This window comes from Hemiscyllium ocellatum, chromosome 3, assembly GCF_020745735.1.
Source record: "Hemiscyllium ocellatum isolate sHemOce1 chromosome 3, sHemOce1.pat.X.cur, whole genome shotgun sequence".
NCBI lineage: Eukaryota > Metazoa > Chordata > Chondrichthyes > Orectolobiformes > Hemiscylliidae > Hemiscyllium > Hemiscyllium ocellatum.
This window is the reverse complement of record NC_083403.1, coordinates 41,420,015-41,437,403: the sequence shown is the minus strand read 5'-3', so window position 1 is coordinate 41,437,403 and position 17,389 is coordinate 41,420,015. Positions and strand designations below refer to the sequence as shown.

The window sequence follows — 17,389 nt, the reverse complement described above, 5'->3', positions numbered from 1 at the left end:
TCTCATCTGCTTTGCCAAAAGAATTTGACTTGTGTGCATGAGTAATAAAAACAAATAATGACATACTAGATAAATTGTTTTTATGTCTATTTTAGCAACAATACCAAAAACTGCAATTGGAGTGCAGACTGAAGAGTACTACTTACCTTTAGAGTTCCCAACTCCACCCCTCGTTGTGTGTGGTGAAGAAGAACTGATGATAAAAGGAGAATATTCACAAATGGTATGTTTTACCTAACATATATGCTTTCTACAAAATGGTTAAGAATTATTACACATCACTCCACAAAATCAATATTTGTTTTAAAAAGTCTAATAATGATGAAAAAGCTAAACATTGAGGTTACAATGCAGATAGTTATGTGGCAGATAGAATACGGAAACACCAGTTTTTGTAAGCTTTTATTTATGGAGTCACGCGTTGCACATTGTACATTTTCAAGACCCACCTGCAATGAAGATGTGTATATATTAACAGTGGTAAGTTCACAATTATTGCCCACCACTTTAGTTAATTTGAAATTTGCAGAGGCGATTGCATAATGGTATTATCGCTAGACTATTAGTTAGAGACCCAAATAAAGTTCTGGGGACCAGGGTTCAAGTCCTGCCATGGCAGATGATAGAATTAGAAATCAGTGAGGCAGCATGGTGGTTCAGTGGTTAGCACTGCTGCCTCACAGCACCAGGGACCCGGGTTCGATTCCAGCCTTGGGCAACTGTCTGAGTGGAGTTTGCACATTTTCCTCGTGGGTTTCCTCTGGGTGCTCCGGTTTCCTCCCACAGTCCAAAAATGTGCAGGTTAGGTGAATTGGCCAAGCTAAGTTGCCCATCGTGTTGAGGAGTATGTCAGGGGAAAATGTAAGGTTGGGTCGAAGGGTCTGTTCCCACACTATAGGGATTCAAAGGAGAAAAAAGATTCTAATGTAATTAAACATGCAATTGAAAACAATGAACATTATGATGATTGGGGAAAGAATGTTCAATTGTGTATAAGAAAAAAAAAAGGCACTTATGGCACAGTGATCGTGTTCTTACTCTCACCTAAAAGGCTTGGGTTCAAGTCCTAACTGCTCCAGCAGTATATCACAACACTCTGAACAGTTTGATTAGAAATACCAACAAGGATAAACAACTAACGGTCAGTGATTCTCATATTATAAATGTTTATCTTGGCCAAAAGGTAGGAAAGCAATACATGCACCAACTGCATGTAGAGATCACCTTGATGATTTTATATTAATGCAGTTGTCACAGTCTTGACTGTATTTAAAAGGTAAAGAAGAGATAACTAATGTCTTTATTAAATTGAATTCCAATTATTCTACCCATTTGAAGAGACATTTGCATTCATTACAGATTATAAAAAGTGGTATGGTTCCTTCTTATCAAATTGATCAGACCTTTTGTCTTCAGCCATTCTAATCCCTTGGTAAAACAAGATCTTTCCTTAGGAATCTCTTTCTCCCCAGAAAGTGGCAAAATCAAAACTACGCATGGGGTGGAATATAATCTCTGAACGCAAACTGGTTTTTCTTTCCAAAATCAGAATGAAATTTTGGTTTGATTTTATTATAAAATGCATTTTTTCTTTGCAGTAAGCAGGTACCATTGTTACTTAATAATTTATTCCTCAACCCTCAACTCTCGTTGCAACTGATAAATTTATTTAATATAAAGTACTGAAGAAACCTGACAAGTTTGACAGTATCTGATGTTGATAGTCCAGGGTTTGAAAGAAGATCACACAAAACATTAACTTTGTTTCTCTGTCCATCACTGCTACCAGACCTGATGAATTTCTCCGAATACTTTCCGTTCTGGCATATTCATTCGTTTGCTTTTATTTTAGTGGATGTATTTCTTCTCTTCATTTTAATTACCTCTAGTTTCTTTTATTTTGTTTCCCTCAAATTTTCTGTCCTGTTCTTTTCATGTTCCTTTGAGGACATTGACATTTTGCTGAGCAAGTGTTTTATGATGCCTTCTGTACTCAGCCCCATAAACTTTAACATGAGGCTGTTCATATATCAGTGTTGAGCCTAATGTTTACCTCATTTAATGTTTAATCATGAGCACATTGTATTGAGGCCACTGTTAGTGAGTAGGAGTTATGAATAATCCCTAATTCAGTGTTGAGACCAACCCTCTTGCCTTCTGATAAGATCTGGTTAAGGTCTAGAGAAGAAATTCAATCTAGAGGCTTTCTAGTCTGCAAAACCCATCTACATAGAAAAGAAACTCAGCCATTAGGAAAGCTTTATCTGTGTTTTTTTCAATTCATCCTTTACTGTACTCCATTCTTCAAGAATAAAATTGACAATCCTTTTCAATACTTTTGTTGAGTCAGCTGCTAATAAACTCCAGTGTGATTCAACATGACTATCTGTTGGACCACATGTATTGTGTGGGAAACTTGAGTGTGTACTTGCATAATGTCACCATATGACATCATATATAAAAGCATTGACATTTTGTAATGTATTACTGGCTTTGAAGGTAGATATTCAGATGTAGAAAATTTTCTTTGTGAAATTAATTTGTAACTTAATCATCAGATTCCCAGCATAAAAGTATTACTTGACTTTAGTAAACTTTTTATGTTGGTAGAGTGTTCATGGTGAGTTAGCAGTTTTATAACCAAAGTGATTAAAAGAAGGGTTAGAGAGTTAGACAGGTAAATATTTGGAAGAAGAAAAGCAAAGGATCCAGAGAAGAGAGTGACATATGAAACAGAAAGAGAGAAATTATCCAAAGGAAATTGTCACCCAGATTAAAAAAATTATAACTGTGGAAACCAGAAATAGTAGAGAACTAAAAGGTAAAGTAATGTCAGTAGATAGAGATTGGGGATTAAAGACAAATTGTGTAGAGTGAAACATTTTAAAGCGGATTTTTGGGCACATGCTGCAAATCTGAAATATAAGCAAAGTGCTGGAAATACTCAAAAAATCAAGCATCAGTTGTGGAGAAAGAAAGAGTTCATGTCTAATGACAGTTATTGACCTGAAATATTAACTTTTTTTTCCTTCACAAATGCTGCTTCCTGCAGTGAGCTGACCAGAATTGCACACAGTACTCCAGTTGTGGCCTGACCTCTCTTTAATGACAGAGATTTCTAGATTTATGCTATCCTTGGTGTGAAAAAAGTGCTTTCTAATTTCACTGCTGAATGAGCTAGTTCAAATTTTAAGGTCATGTTCTTTTGTTCTTGATTTCCCCATTAGAAGAAATAATCTTTCGCCTCCTGACCGTTACATACCTTTCAACATCTGAGAAGAGTTGATCTGATCATCCCTCAGTCGAGGCGTACAAACCAAGTTCACACAACCTGTCCTCTGAATTTAACTCTCCAAGCCATTTCTTTTGGTTAATTTGCATTTAACCCCCTCCAAGATATCCTAAGGGAAATTTCGCAAACTGAATATAGTACTCTTACAAGGTTTGAACAAAGCTCTATGCAACTGATTTATAATTTAAGTATTCCAACTCTATTGGGATTAAGGCCAACATTCCAATTGTTCTTTAGTTTCCTTTTAGATTAGATTAAATTACTTACAGTGTGGAAACAGGCCCTTTGGCCCAACAAGTCCACACCGATCCACCGAAGCGCACCCACCCAGACCTATTCCCCGACATTTACCCCTGCACCTAACACTACGGGCAATTTAGCGTGGCCAATTCACCTAACCTGCACATTTTCTTTTGGACTGTGGGAGGAAACCGGAGCACCCGGAGGAAACCCACACAGACACGGGGAGAATGTGCAAACTCTACACAGTCAGTCGCTTAAGGCGTGAACTGAACCCGGGTTAAGTGCTAACCACTGTGCCACCGTGCCGCCCAAAATCAGCTTACAATTTTGTATTGATTTCTATCTTTTAATTCCCAAATCTCTTAGATCTGTAACTGTTCTAATTGCAAATCCATTTTTTTGGGTGCCAGTAAACTTCTCTCCAACTTCTTGTCTTCATTACTTATCCTTTTTGCCATTATGATTACTCAGTTTCTTTGTCTGTACTCCTGTTTCTCCTTCAGCAATAGCTGCTCTACTTCAAAAGCTGCCGCATTCCTTCAACTAAGTATGCCATCAGTAAAGTAAAAGACTTTTTACCTTTACCAAAAGATTATCTTTAACTTGGAGGAATTGTTTAATGTTGAAAATTGATGACCTTTCATCAGAACTGGGAAAAATTTTAAATATAGTATCTGGATGGCATGGTGGTTCGGTGGTTAGCACTGCTGTGTCACAGTACCAGGGACCCAGGTTCGATTCTGACCTCAGGCGACTCTCTTTGTAGAGTTTGCACATTCTTCCTGCGCCTGTGTGGGTTTCCTCCGGGTGCTCTGGTTTTCTCCCACAATCCAAAGATGTGCATGTTAGGTGAATTGGCCATGCTAAATTGCCCATAGTGTTAGATGCATTAGTCAGGGGTAAATATAGGATAGGGGAATGGGTCTGGGTGGGTTACTCTTTGGAGGATTGGTGTGGCCTTGTTGTGCGGAAGGGCCTGTGTCCATACTGGAGGGAATCTTATCTAAATAATAGCTTTAAACATGTCAGTGTTATGGGGGTGGAGAGAAGATCTGTGATGAAGTGGAATGCGGAGAGGTTAAATGGCAAATTGACAGTGCGGAGTTAAAGGGAGTGGTTGCTTTTACTCAAGCCTACATTGAGGTTCATTGTAGGAGGCTGAAGGAAGTGGTCAGCATGAGGTTGAAGTGGGAAATTAAGATGATTGCTCATGCTCATAATTTTTTTTTTAATTGTTAATGGGATCAGTTTTAGGCTAGTATTTTTTGTCCATTGGGCATTTAAGAGGGTAGATTTCCTTCCCCATAGAACATTAGTGAACCATGTGGGTTTTTATGATGTGATTACTGTTAGGTCAGTGATCTTCTATTGAATTCAAATTTCACCATCTTCCATCTTGGAATTTGAACTCATGTCTCCAGAATGTAAGCCTGGTATTTTGGATTATTAGACATTACTAATAAGTCAGTGCCTCTCCCTTCTGGTTAAAGGACCACTTTAAAATCAATAAGAGTAAATGTAACAGAGAAAGTGGGTGGCCAGGAGCAATGTTAGCCCACTAAGGACTGAAAGAGGGCCTAAAAGCGGCACGGTGGCTCAGTGATTGGCACTGTTGTCTCACAGCACCAGATTTGATTCCAGTCTTGGGTGACTGTCCGTGTGTAGTTTGCAAGTTCTCCTGTGTCTGCATAGGTTTCCTTTGGGTGCTCAACTTGCCTCCCACACTCCAAAGGTGTGCAGGTTAGGTGGATTTGCTGTGGTCAGTTGTCTGTTGAGTCCAGGGATGTGCAGACTAGGTGGGTTAGCCAGGTAACTGTGGGCGAAAATGGGTACTGCAGATGCTGGAGATTAGAGTCAAGATTAGAGTAGTGCTGGAAAAGCACAGCAGGCCACACAGCATCCGGGGAGCAGGAAAATCGACGTTTTGGGCAAAAACCCTCCATCGGATGCTGCCTGACCTGCTGTGCTTTTCCAGCACTACTATAATCTTGACAGGTAAATGTAAGGTTATAGGGATACAATGAGGATCTGGGTTTGGGTCTGGATGGCATGCTCTTTGAACGGTCTGAGTGGACTTGCTGGGCTGAATGGCAATTGAGCTTTATGCACTGTAAGGATTCCATGATTTTGTCAGTTACTATGGGAAAATGGCAGACATGTTGAATGATTATTTTGCAATATTTAGGGTAGAAAAGGAAGATAGCTTGCCAGAAGTCTGGAGGAACCTGGTCAGGAACTGAGTAAAATTAAATAAAACATCAGTAATGAGAAACTTAGTGGAACGACAGAATGATCATTTCCCATGACCTGACTATTTCCATCCAACAACTTCAATGGAAGTAGGGGAGACATTGTAGACACCCTAACAATAATCTTAGATACATGAGTCCTCCCATTGGATTGGAAAATTGCACATGTCACTCTACTTTTTAAGAAGGGGAAGGAAGAAATGGTGAGGCGATGGCCTAGTGGTATTATTCCTAGACTATTATTGAAAGGCTTTTGTCCGAAACATCTATTTTCCTTCTCCTCGGATGCTGCCTGACCTGATGTGCTTTTCCAGCACCAGTCTAATCCGTTAATCAAGAAACTCAGTTAAAGTTCTGTGGAGCTGAAAATATGTTGCTGGTTAAAGCGCAGCAGGTCAGGCAGCATCCAAGGAACAGGAAATTCGACACTTCGGGCATAAGCCTTTCATCAGGAATGAATGAAGGGCTTATGCCCGAAGCGTCAAATTTCCTGTTCCTTGGATGCTACCTGACTTGCTGCGCTTTAACCAGCAACACATTTTCAGCTCTGATCTCCAGCATCTGCAGACCTCACTTTTTACTTAAAGTTCTGTGGACCCAAGTTTGAATCCTGCCAGGGCAGATAGTGGAATTCGAATTCCATTTTAAAATAATCTGGAGTTAAGAATGCACTGATTCACCAACCTTCTTCATGGAAGGCAATCTGACATCCTTACCTCATCTGATTTACATGTGACTCCAAATGCACAGCAGTGTGGTTGATTGTCAGTTGCCTTCTGAAGTGGCCAAGCAAGCCACTCAGTTGTACCAATCACTGCAAAGACTCAAAGAAATGAAATCAGACTGATCACCTAGCATCGACCTAGGCATCAGAAAAGTCAATAGAGACAGCCCTGTTGACCCTGCAAAGTTGTCCTTCCTAACATCTGGGGACTAGTGGCACAGATTAGTCAAACAACAACCTGACATAGTCATGCTCTAGGATTCATACCTTATAGAAAATGTCCCAGACACCACTATTACCATCCTGGATATGCCCTGTCACACAGGCAGGACAGACCCAGCAGAAGTGGTGGCACAGCGATATACAAATCGGAAGAGAGTTGCTCTGGGAGTCCTCAGTATTAACTTCAGACCTCATGAAATGTCATGGCTTCAGGTTAAATATGGGCAAGGAGACCTGTTGATTACCACGTACCGTCCTCCCTTGGCTAATGAATTGGAACTCCTCCATGTTAAACATTATTTGGAGCAAGCACAGAGGATGGCAAGGGCACAAAATGTACCCTGTGTAGGGGTTTCAATATCCGGCACCAAGAGTGGCATAGCAGCAGCACCACTCGTTCAGTTGGTCAGGTGCTAAAGGATGTAGCATGCTAGACTGGATCTGCAGCAGGTGGCGAGGAAACCAACAAGGGAAAATCATACTTGACCTCATCCTTACCAGTCTCCAGCTGCAGATGCATTTGTCCATGATAATATGTAAGTATTAAATCTCATATTTTCAGTGAGAGTCCGAGGCGTGGTGCACATTACGATGACCTTTGTTTGCAATCTACAGCTCAATTACAGCATACAGCAGCAAAGCATCAAAGCACGAAAGCACCTTAATTTATATAATTTAAATTTAGAGTGCACATGCTCCTCTTTGAGTACTGTTGGTCAGCGGAGCCATGTTGTTTCTTTTGTAATTGGCTCTCGGCTTACTAATCACTGAGATGAACAGGTTTGTTGTCTACCCCCAGTCACAAACATTCACAGACTTTCTTGTCTTTCTTTTCACAATGCTTCACTGTGTTAATTACCAGTTAATTAGATCAGAAATCTTTACATTTCTCATTACAGGGATTACAAAAGAATATTCATTCCTCAGTGCAATGATAGGGGGAGGCATTTTTATTGAATGAAACTGTTTTGAATCTTTTAATAATGCTTGTAGTATATTACAGGTCAATTAAATAATTCAAGAGAAACAACTAATTTTGCAACCTTGGCTTGTTAGATGCAATGTACAGTGCTGCTATTGTTATCAAATGTTACGTGTTGTCATCTATGTCCTTGCAAGAATGATTACACAGTTAGCAACCTTGAGAGGTGTTACTGTCAGCATTAATTGTGGGCAGCCCGAACAGCCATTTGTGACCGAGTTATGAGCATTTATTTGTCGATGATAACGATGAGTTCAGTACAGCCTCGACAGTAAGAGTGACTACCCATACCAATCTAATATCTTAAATTAATCTAGTCCCATTTAACCCCTACCCCTTTAATTCCTTCCTATTCAAGTACTCATCCAGACGCTTTTTAAATGTTGTAATTGTATCTGCCTCCACTATTTCCTCTGACAGCTCATTCAAATCATGCACAGCACCCAGAGGTTACTGGCCTCCAGTGTGAAAAACAACCTTCTTCCACCACCCTCTGTCTCCTATCTTCAAGCCAATTTTGTATCCAAATGAACCAAAAACAAATAATGTTGGAAATCACAGCAGGTCAGACAGCATCCGTGGAGAGAGAGCAAGCTAATGTTTTGAGTCGAGATGACTCTTCATCACAGCTTCAGAGATCTCTATCCAAATGGCTAGCTGTCTCTCTGGATTCTATATGATCTTACCATGCGGAAAAATGTTGAATGCCTTGCTGAAGTTGATGTAGCCAACACTCAACACTTCGCCTTCATCAATCTTCTTTGCCACTTGTTCAAAAGACTCAATCAAGTTAGTAAGGCATGATTTGCCAGGCACAAAGCCATGTTAATTATCCCTAATCAGTCCTTGACTTTCCAAATATGAGTAAATCCAGTACCTCAGAATCTCCTCCCGACAACTTACTCACCACTGGCATCAGGCTCACCAGTCTACAGTTCCCTGGCTTTTCCTTGCTCCTTTTCTTAGATAATGGTACTACATTAGCCAACCTCCAGTCTTCCAGCTGTCACCCATGGCTATCAAAGATACAAATATCTCAGCTAGGGTTCCAGTAATCACTTCCCTAGTTTCCCACAAAGATTTGGGAAGGTCCCAGGGATTTATCCACCTTTATGCATCTCATTCTCTGTAATATGGACACTTTTCAAGATATCACTATTTATTTCTCCAAGTTCTCTAGCTTCCATATCCTTCTCCAAAATAAATGCTGAAATGAAACACTTGCTTAGTATCTCACTCATATTCTGCGGGTTCACGCTTGCACAGCCTTGTTGATTTTTATGGGGTGAAAATATGTTGCTGAAAAAGCGCAGCAGGTCAGGCAGCATCCAAGGAGAAGGAGAATCGACGTTTCGGGCATGAGCCCTTCTTCAGGAATGAGGAGAGTGTGCCTAGCAGGCTAAGATAAAAGGTAGGGAGGAGGGACTTGGGGGAGGGGTGTTAGAAATGTGATAAGTGGAAGGAGGTTAAGGTGAGGGTGATAGGCCGGAGTGGGGTGGGGGCGGAGAGGTCAGGAAGAAGCTTGCAGGTTAGGAGGGTGGTATTGAGTTCGAGGGTTGGGACTGAGACAAGGTGGGGGAGGGGAAATGAGGAAACTGGAGAAATCTGAGTACATCCCTTGTGGTTGGAGGGTTCCAAGGCGGAAGATGAGGCGCTCTTCCTCCAGCCGTCGTGTTGCTATGGTCTGGCGATGGAAGAGTCCAAGGACCTGCATGTCCTTGGTGGAGTGGGTGGGGGAGTTGAAGTGTTGAGCCACGGGGTGGTTGGGTTGGTTGGTCCAGGTGTCCCAGAGGTATTCTCTGAAACGTTCCGCAAGTAGGCGGCCTGTCTCCCCAATATAGAGGAGGCCACATCGGGTGGAGCAGATGCAGTAAATGTTGTGTGTGGAGGTGCAGGTGAATTTGTGGCGGATATGGAAGGAATTTTTATGAGGCCCCTATTCTGTCCCTGGTTACTCTTTGGATTCTTCTTAACCCTATTCGCCAAAGCTATCCCATGTCTCATTTTTGCCCTCCTGATTTCCTTCCTAAGTATACTCCTTCGGAGCACATCTGGGAAAATTAACAAACAGTGAAATTCACAACTATTCTTGGGGGAATCTTTTAGGGAGAGGTCACAGCACAGAAACAGATAAGTAAATATTTTAAGCATGGCCTTACGGTAAGTCTGCAGTAGTGAGTGAGTGATTATAAGTTTTACTGAGATATGTCTCTTGATTAAACTTAAAAGATAAGCTATAAGATTAATTTAACCTGGAGCAATGTTTTGTAGAGGAATAAGACAGTGCTAGTTTCTGGGTCTGTAGATCGAAAGAAGCAAAAATAGCCTTTAGTAGAGTGATATGCTCTTCTTGTCGGATGTGGGAGTGTTGGGACACTTTACGGGTTACTGAGGATTGTATCTGCAATAAATGCTGTTGTTTGCGAAACCTATCATATTGAATGGATCGGTTAGTGAGGCAGTTAGAGGCAATGAGGAATTTACAAGAGCAAGGGCATGTGATGGGTGCCAGTTATAGAAAGGGTGGAAAAGTCGCAGATATAGTCACATAGATGGGTTAACTCCAGGAAAGGTAAGAGAGGTAGGTAGTTAGTGCAGGAACCTTCTGTGTCTACACCATTTCAAATAAGTATATTGTTTTGGAAAATGTAGGAGGTGATAGATTCTGAAGGGAACGTAGCACGAGCAGTCAAGGTTCTGTTCTTGAGACTGGCTGTAATACAATGAGGCGAACGTCGAGTTCCAAGAGATCAATTATGTTTGGGGACTCTCTAGTCCGAGGTCCAGACAGACGTTTCTGTGGCCAGCAGCGAAAAATCAGAATGTTATGTTGCTTCCCTGGTGCCAGGATCAAGGATTATCAGTGAGAGTGCAGAATGTTCTCAAGGCGAAGAGGGGTCAGTAGGACGTCATCGTACTCATCGGAACCAACAAGGTAGGAAGGGAAAAGATTGAGATTCTGAAGGGAGATTATACAGAGAGGTAGGCAGGAATTTAAAAAGGAGGTCCTCGAGAGAAGTAATATCTGGATTACTGCTGGTGTTATGAGCTAGTGAAGGCAGGAATAGGAGGATAGAGCAGATGAATACATGGTTGAGCAGCTAGTGTATGGGAGAAGGATTCACATTTTTGGTTCATTAGAAGCTCTTTTAGGGTAGAAGTGACCTGTACAAGAAGGACGGATTGCACTTAAATTAGAAGGAGGCTAATATACTGGCAGGGAGATTTGCTAGAGCTGCTCTGGAGGATTTAAATGAGTAAGATGGGGGTTGGGGAGTGTTGTCAGGGAGACCCAGGGAGATAGTGAGGAAAGAGATCTGGTACAGTTGAGAACAAAAGCGAGTCAAACAATCAGGGCAGGCAGAGGCAAAGCAGCGAACTAGACAGGACTGATAAATTAAACTGCATTTATTTCAATGCAAGATACCTAACAGAGAAAGCAGATGAACTCAGGGCATGATTAGGAACATGGGACTATGATATGATAGCAACCACAGAAACATGGCTCAGGGATGGGCAGGACTGGTAGCTTGGTGTTCCAGGATACAAGTGCTACAGGAAGGACAGAAAGGGAGGCAAGAGAGGAGGGGGAGTGGCATTTTTATTCAGGGATAGTATTACGCTGGACTGAGGGAGGATATTCCCAAAAAAACATTCAGGGAAGTTATTTGGGTGGAACTGAGAAATAAGAAAGGAATTATTATCGTATTGGGATTGTATGATAGACCCCCTATTAGTCAATGGGAAATCGAGAAACAAACTTTTATAAGGAGATCTCAGCTATCTGTAAGAATAATAGGGTGGTTATGGTAGGGGATTTTAACTTTCTAGACATACTGGGGCTGCCATAGTGTTAAGGGTTTAGATGGAAAGGAATTTGTTAAGTGTGTACAAGACAATTTTCTGATTCAGTATGTGGTTGTACCTACTAGAGAAGGTACAAAACTTGATTTACACTTGGGAAATAAGGCAGGGCAGGTGACTTAGGTGTCAGTAGGGGAGCACTTTGAGGCCAGTGACCATAATTTTATTAATTCTAAAATAGTGATGCAAAAAATAGAACAGATCTGAAGGTTGAAGTTCTAAATTGGAGAAATACCAATTTTGATGGTATTAGGCAAATACTTTCAAAAGCTGATTGGGGGCAGATGTTAGCAGGTAAAGGGACAGCCTGAAAATGAGAAGCCTTCAGAAATGAGGTAATGAGATCTAGAGACAGTATATTCCTGTTAGGGCGAAAGCAAAGGCTGGTAGGTATATGGAATGCTGGATGGGTAAAGAAATTGAGGGTTTGGTTAAGAAAAAGAAGGAAGCTTTTCTGAAGGTATTGACAGGATAGATCGAGTGAATCCTCAGAAGATTATAAAGACAGCAGTAGAAGTGTACTTAAGAGGGAAATGAGGAGGGCAAAAAAGGGACATGAGATAGCTTTGGCAAATAGAGTTAAGGAGAATCCAGAGGGATTTTACAAATACATTAAGGATAAAAGGGTAATTAGGGAGAGAATAGGGGCCCTCAAAGATCAACAAGGCTGCCTTTGTGTAGAGTCGCAGGAGATCGGGGAGATACTAAATGAATATTTTGCATCAGTATTTACTATGGAAAAGAAAATGGAAGATATAGAATGTAGGAAAATAGATGTTGACATCTTGAAAAATGTCCGTATTAGAGAGGAGGAAGTGCTGGATGTCTTGAAATGCATAAAAGTGGATAAATCCCCAAGACCTGATCAGGTGTACCCGAGAATTCTGTGGCAAGCTAGGGAAGTGATTGCTGGGCCTCTTGCTGAGATATTTGTATCATCGATAGTCACAGGTGAGGTGCCGTAATACTGGAGTTTGGCTAACGTGGTATCACTGTTTAAGAAAGGAGGTAAGCCAGGGAACTATAGACCAGTGAGCCTGACGTCGGTGGTGGCAAGTTGTTGGAGAGAATCCTGAGGGACAGGATGTTCATATATTTGGAAAGTCAAGGATTGTTTAGGGATAGTCAAACATGGCATTGTGCGAGGGGAAATCATGTCTCACAAATTTGAATGAGTTTTTTGAAGAAGTACCAAAGAGGATTGAGAAGGACAGAGCGGTAGACTGATCTATATGGATTTCAGTAAGATGTTCAACAATGTTCCCCATGGCACACTGGTTAGATCTGATGGAATACAGGGAGTACTAGCTATTTGATACAGAACTGGCTCAAAGGTAGAAGACAGAGGGTGATGCTGGAGAGTTGTTTTTTAGACTGGAGGCCTGTGACCAGTGGAGTGCCACAAGGTTCGGTGCTGGGGTCCACTACTTTTCATAATTTAAATGAATGATTTGGATGTGAGCATAAGAGACATAGTTACTAAGTTTGCAGATGACACCAAAATTTGAGGTGTAGTGGACAACAAAGAAGGGTACTTCAGATTACAACAGGATCTTGATCAGATTGGTCAATGTGTTGAGAAGTGGCAGTTGGGGTTGGATAAATGCGAGGTGCTGGATTTTGGGAAAGCAAATCTTAGCAGAACTTATACACTTAATGGTAAGGCCCAAGGGAGTGTTGCTGAACAAAGAGACCTTAGCGTGCAGGTTCATAGCTCCTTGAAAGTGGAGTAGCAGGTAGATAGGATAGTGAAGAAGGCGTTTGGTATGCTTTCCTTTATTGGTCAGAGTAATGAGTACAGGAGTTGGGAAGTCATGTTGCGGCTGTGCAGGACGTTGGTTAGGCCACTGTTGGAATATTGCGTGCAGTTCTGGTCTCCTTCCTATCGGAAAGACGTTGTGAAACTTGAAGGGGTTCAGGAAAGATTTACAAGGATGTTGCCAGCATTGGACGATTTGAGCATCAGGGAGAGGTTGAATAGGCTAGGGCTGTTTTCCGAAGAGCATTGGGGGCTGAGGGGTGACCTTATAGAGGTTTACAAAATCAAGAGGGGCATGGTTAGGATAAATAGATGAAGTATTTTCCCTGAGGTGAGGGAGTCCAAAACTAGAGGGCATAGGTTTAGGGTGAGACGGGAAAGATATAAAAGAGACCTAAGGTGTAACTTTTTCACTCAGAGGGGTGGTACGTGTATGGAATGAGCTGCCAGAGGAAGTGGTGGAGGCTAGTACAATTGCAACATTTAAAAGGCATCTGGATGGGTATATGAATGGGTTTGGAGGGATATGGGCTGGTGCTAGCAGGTGGGACTAGAATTGGGTTGGCATATCTGGGGCAAGTTGGACCAAAGGGTCTGTTTCTGTGCTGTACATCTCTATGACTCTACTGCCCTTATACACTTCTAGGGATTCACTTGATACCAGCTGTCTGTACCTGACATATGCCTCCTTTTTCATGACCAGAGCTCAGTTTTTCTCGTCACCCAGCATTTTCTATAGCTGCCAGCCTTGCCCTTCACAGTAACAGGAATATACTGTTTCAGGATTGTTGTTATCTTATTTTTGAAGACCTCCCCACTTTCCATCCGCCCCTTTACCTGCAAATAGTCTCTCTCAATCAACTTTTGAAAGTTCTTGCCTAACACCTCAAAATTGGCCTTACTCCAATTTAGAACTTTAACTTTCAGGTCAGATCTCATGCTTTTCCATAACTATTTTAAACTAATAAAATTATGATAATTTGCCACAAAGTGCTCTCCCACTGATACTTCAGTCACTTGCCTTGCCTTATTTCCCCACAGAGGGTAAAGTTTCACGTACTGAATGAGAAAGTTTTCTTGTACACACTTAACAAATTCCTCTCTATCCAAGCCCTTAACACTATGGCAGTCCCAGTCTATGTTTGGAAAATTAAAATCCACTACCAATACAACCCTATTATTCTTAGAGATTATTGAAATCTTACAAATTTACTTGTCAATTTGCTACCGAGTATTTGGTTAGGGGGTGAGGTGGGCTGACTATTATACAATACCTATAAGATTATCATCTTATTTCTCAGTTCCACCCATTTAATTTCACTGAACATGCTCCCAGGAGTGTCTTCCCCCCCAAGTACAGTTGTAACTCTATCCTTAAGTAAAAACCCCACCTCACCTCCTTTCTGGCCTCCCTTTCTAGTCTTCCTGAAGCATTTATACCGCAGAACATTAAGCTGCTTGTCCGGCCTTTCCCTGAGCCACATTTCTGTTATAGCTATAATATCTCAGTCTCATGTTCGCATGAGTTCATCTGCCTTATCTGTTAGGCCTCTTGCATTGAAATAAAAGCAGTTTAATTCATCCATCTTACCTTGTTCTCGCTCTTTTCTGCCTTGACTATTTGACTTGTTCCTCTTCTTAACTGTACCAGCCTCAGACTTATCTCTTTTTAGCCTTGTGGAAAAGAAGTCCTGCCTACACATTGAGAATAACCCACATCATGTTGTGTGGCACCATCATTGTGCTAAATGGGACAGATTTCGAACAGATAACTAGCAACTCAAGAGTGGGCATTCATGAGGTGCTGTGGGTGATCAACAGCAATAAAATCATACTCCAGCACAATCTGTAACCTCATGACCGAACATATTCCTTACTCAACCATTACCATCAAGCCAGGGGATCAACCGTGGTTCACTGGAGAATACAGGAGGGCATGCCAGGAACAGTGTCAGGCATATTTGAAAATGACGTGGCTAGCTGGTGAAGCCACCAAACAGGGCTTCTTGCATGCCAAGCAGAAGCAGCAATTGATGGACCGAGCTAAGCATTCCAGAACCAACAGATCAGATCAAAGCTCTGCAGTCCTGCTACTTCCAGTCGTGAATCGTGGTGGACAATTAAACAACTCATTGTAGCAGTAGACTCCACAAATATCTCCATCGTCAATGATGGAAGAGCCTAGAACGTCATTGCAAAAGAAAAGGCTAAAGTATTCACAGCAATCTTCAGCCAGAAGTGCAGAGTGAATGTTTCATCTTGCTCTCTTCCACTGGTTCCCAGCATTACAAAATACCAGTTATCAGTCAATTTGATTCACTTCGCATGATATCATGAAACATTTGGACACACTGGATACTGCAAAGGCTTGAGCTCTGACAGCATTCAGGCAATAGTATTCGAAGACTTGCCACTCCCTCAGCCAAGCTCTTACAATACAGTTACAATACTGGCATCTACCCAACAATGTGGAAAATTACCCAGCTACGACCTGTACATTAAAAATCAGGACAAATCTAACCCAGCCAATTACTGCCCCTCAGTCTACTCTTCATTATCAGTAAAGTGAAGGAAGGTGTCATCAACAGTGCTATCAAGCAGCACCTGATCTGCATTAACCTGCTCAGTGATACCCAGTTTGGGTTCCACCAGGGCCACTCAGTCCCTGACCTCCTTACAGCCTTGGTTCAAACAAGGACAAAAGAACTGAATTTCAGAGGTGACGGAGAATGACAGCCCTTGTCACCACGGCTGCACTCACCTGAGCATGGCATCAAGGAGCCCTAGCAAAACTGAAATGAATGGGCATCAGGGGCAAACTCTCCACTGGAATTTTACTTGGAGCAAAGGAAGATGGTCATGGTTGTTGGAGGTCAGTAATCTCAGCTCCAGGACAGCTCTGCAAGGTAGTGTCTTCGGCTCAACCATCTTCAGTTGCTTCATCAATTATCATAAGGTCAGGAGTAGGGATGTGTGCAACCACTTGTGAACATGTTCACCATTTATGACTCGTCAGATACTGAAGCAGTCCATGTTCAAACGCATCAAGACCTGGATAATATTCAGGCTTGGGCTGACCGCTTTGGGCGGCACGGTGGCACAGTGGTTAGCACTGCTGCCTCACAGCGCCTGTAGACCCGGGTTCAATTCCCGACTCAGGCGACTGACTGTGTGGAGTTTGCACGTTCTCCCCGTGTCTGCGTGGGTTTCCTCCGGGTGCTCCGGTTTCCTCCCACAGTCACAAAGATGTGCGGGTCAGGTGAATTGGCCAAGCTAAATTGCCCGTAGTGTTAGGTAAGGGGTAAATGTAGGGGTATGGGTGGGTTGCGCTTCGGCGGGTCGGTGTGGACTTGTTGGGCCGAAGGGCCTGTTTCCACACTGTAAGTCTAGTCTAGTCTAGTCTAATCTAATAGGCAAGTTAATTCCTACCACACAAATGCCAGGCTATGACCATCATCAATATGGGACAATCCCTCCACTGCCTTTTGACATTCAGTAGTGTTACCATCGCTGAATCCCCTACGATCAGTATCCTGGGGGTTACCATTGACTAGAAACTAGAAACTTAACTGGGTTCACCACATAAACACTGACTACAAGAGTGGGTCAGAGATCAGAGTAAGTAACTTGCTTCCTGATTCCCTAAAGCTTGTCCAATCTGTACACAGCCCAAGTCAGGAGTGTGATGGAATACTCCCCATGTGCTTGGATGGGTGCAGTGCTAACAACACCCAAGAATCTTGACCTCTTTCAGGACAAAGCAGCCCACTTGATTGGCAGCACATCCATAAGCATTCACTCCCTCCACTATTGATGCTCAGTAGCAGCAGTGTGTACTATCTTCAAGATACTGCAGAAATTTACCAAAGACCTTAGACAGCACTTTCCAAACCCATGACCACGTCCATCTAGAAGGAGAAGGACAGCAGATACATGGGAACATCCACCATTAAAAGTTCCCCTGTAAACCACTCACCATCCTGACTTGAAAATATATCACCATTCCTTCACTGTGGCTGGATCAAAATCTGGAATTGTCTCCTTAATGGCATAG

General features: G+C 42.1%; 1 protein-coding gene across 2 annotated transcripts in view; it reads left to right on the top strand.

The window, feature by feature from the left end:
- Nucleotides 1-17,389, top strand: part of lca5 (lebercilin LCA5) — a 97,333-nt gene that overhangs the window by 38,347 nt on the left and 41,597 nt on the right. For both annotated transcript variants that reach the window (XM_060856770.1, XM_060856781.1), the window contains exon 7: nt 96-223. In XM_060856770.1, coding sequence (XP_060712753.1) covers nt 96-223 — 128 coding nt within the window. The remainder of the gene's footprint in view (nt 1-95; nt 224-17,389) is intronic.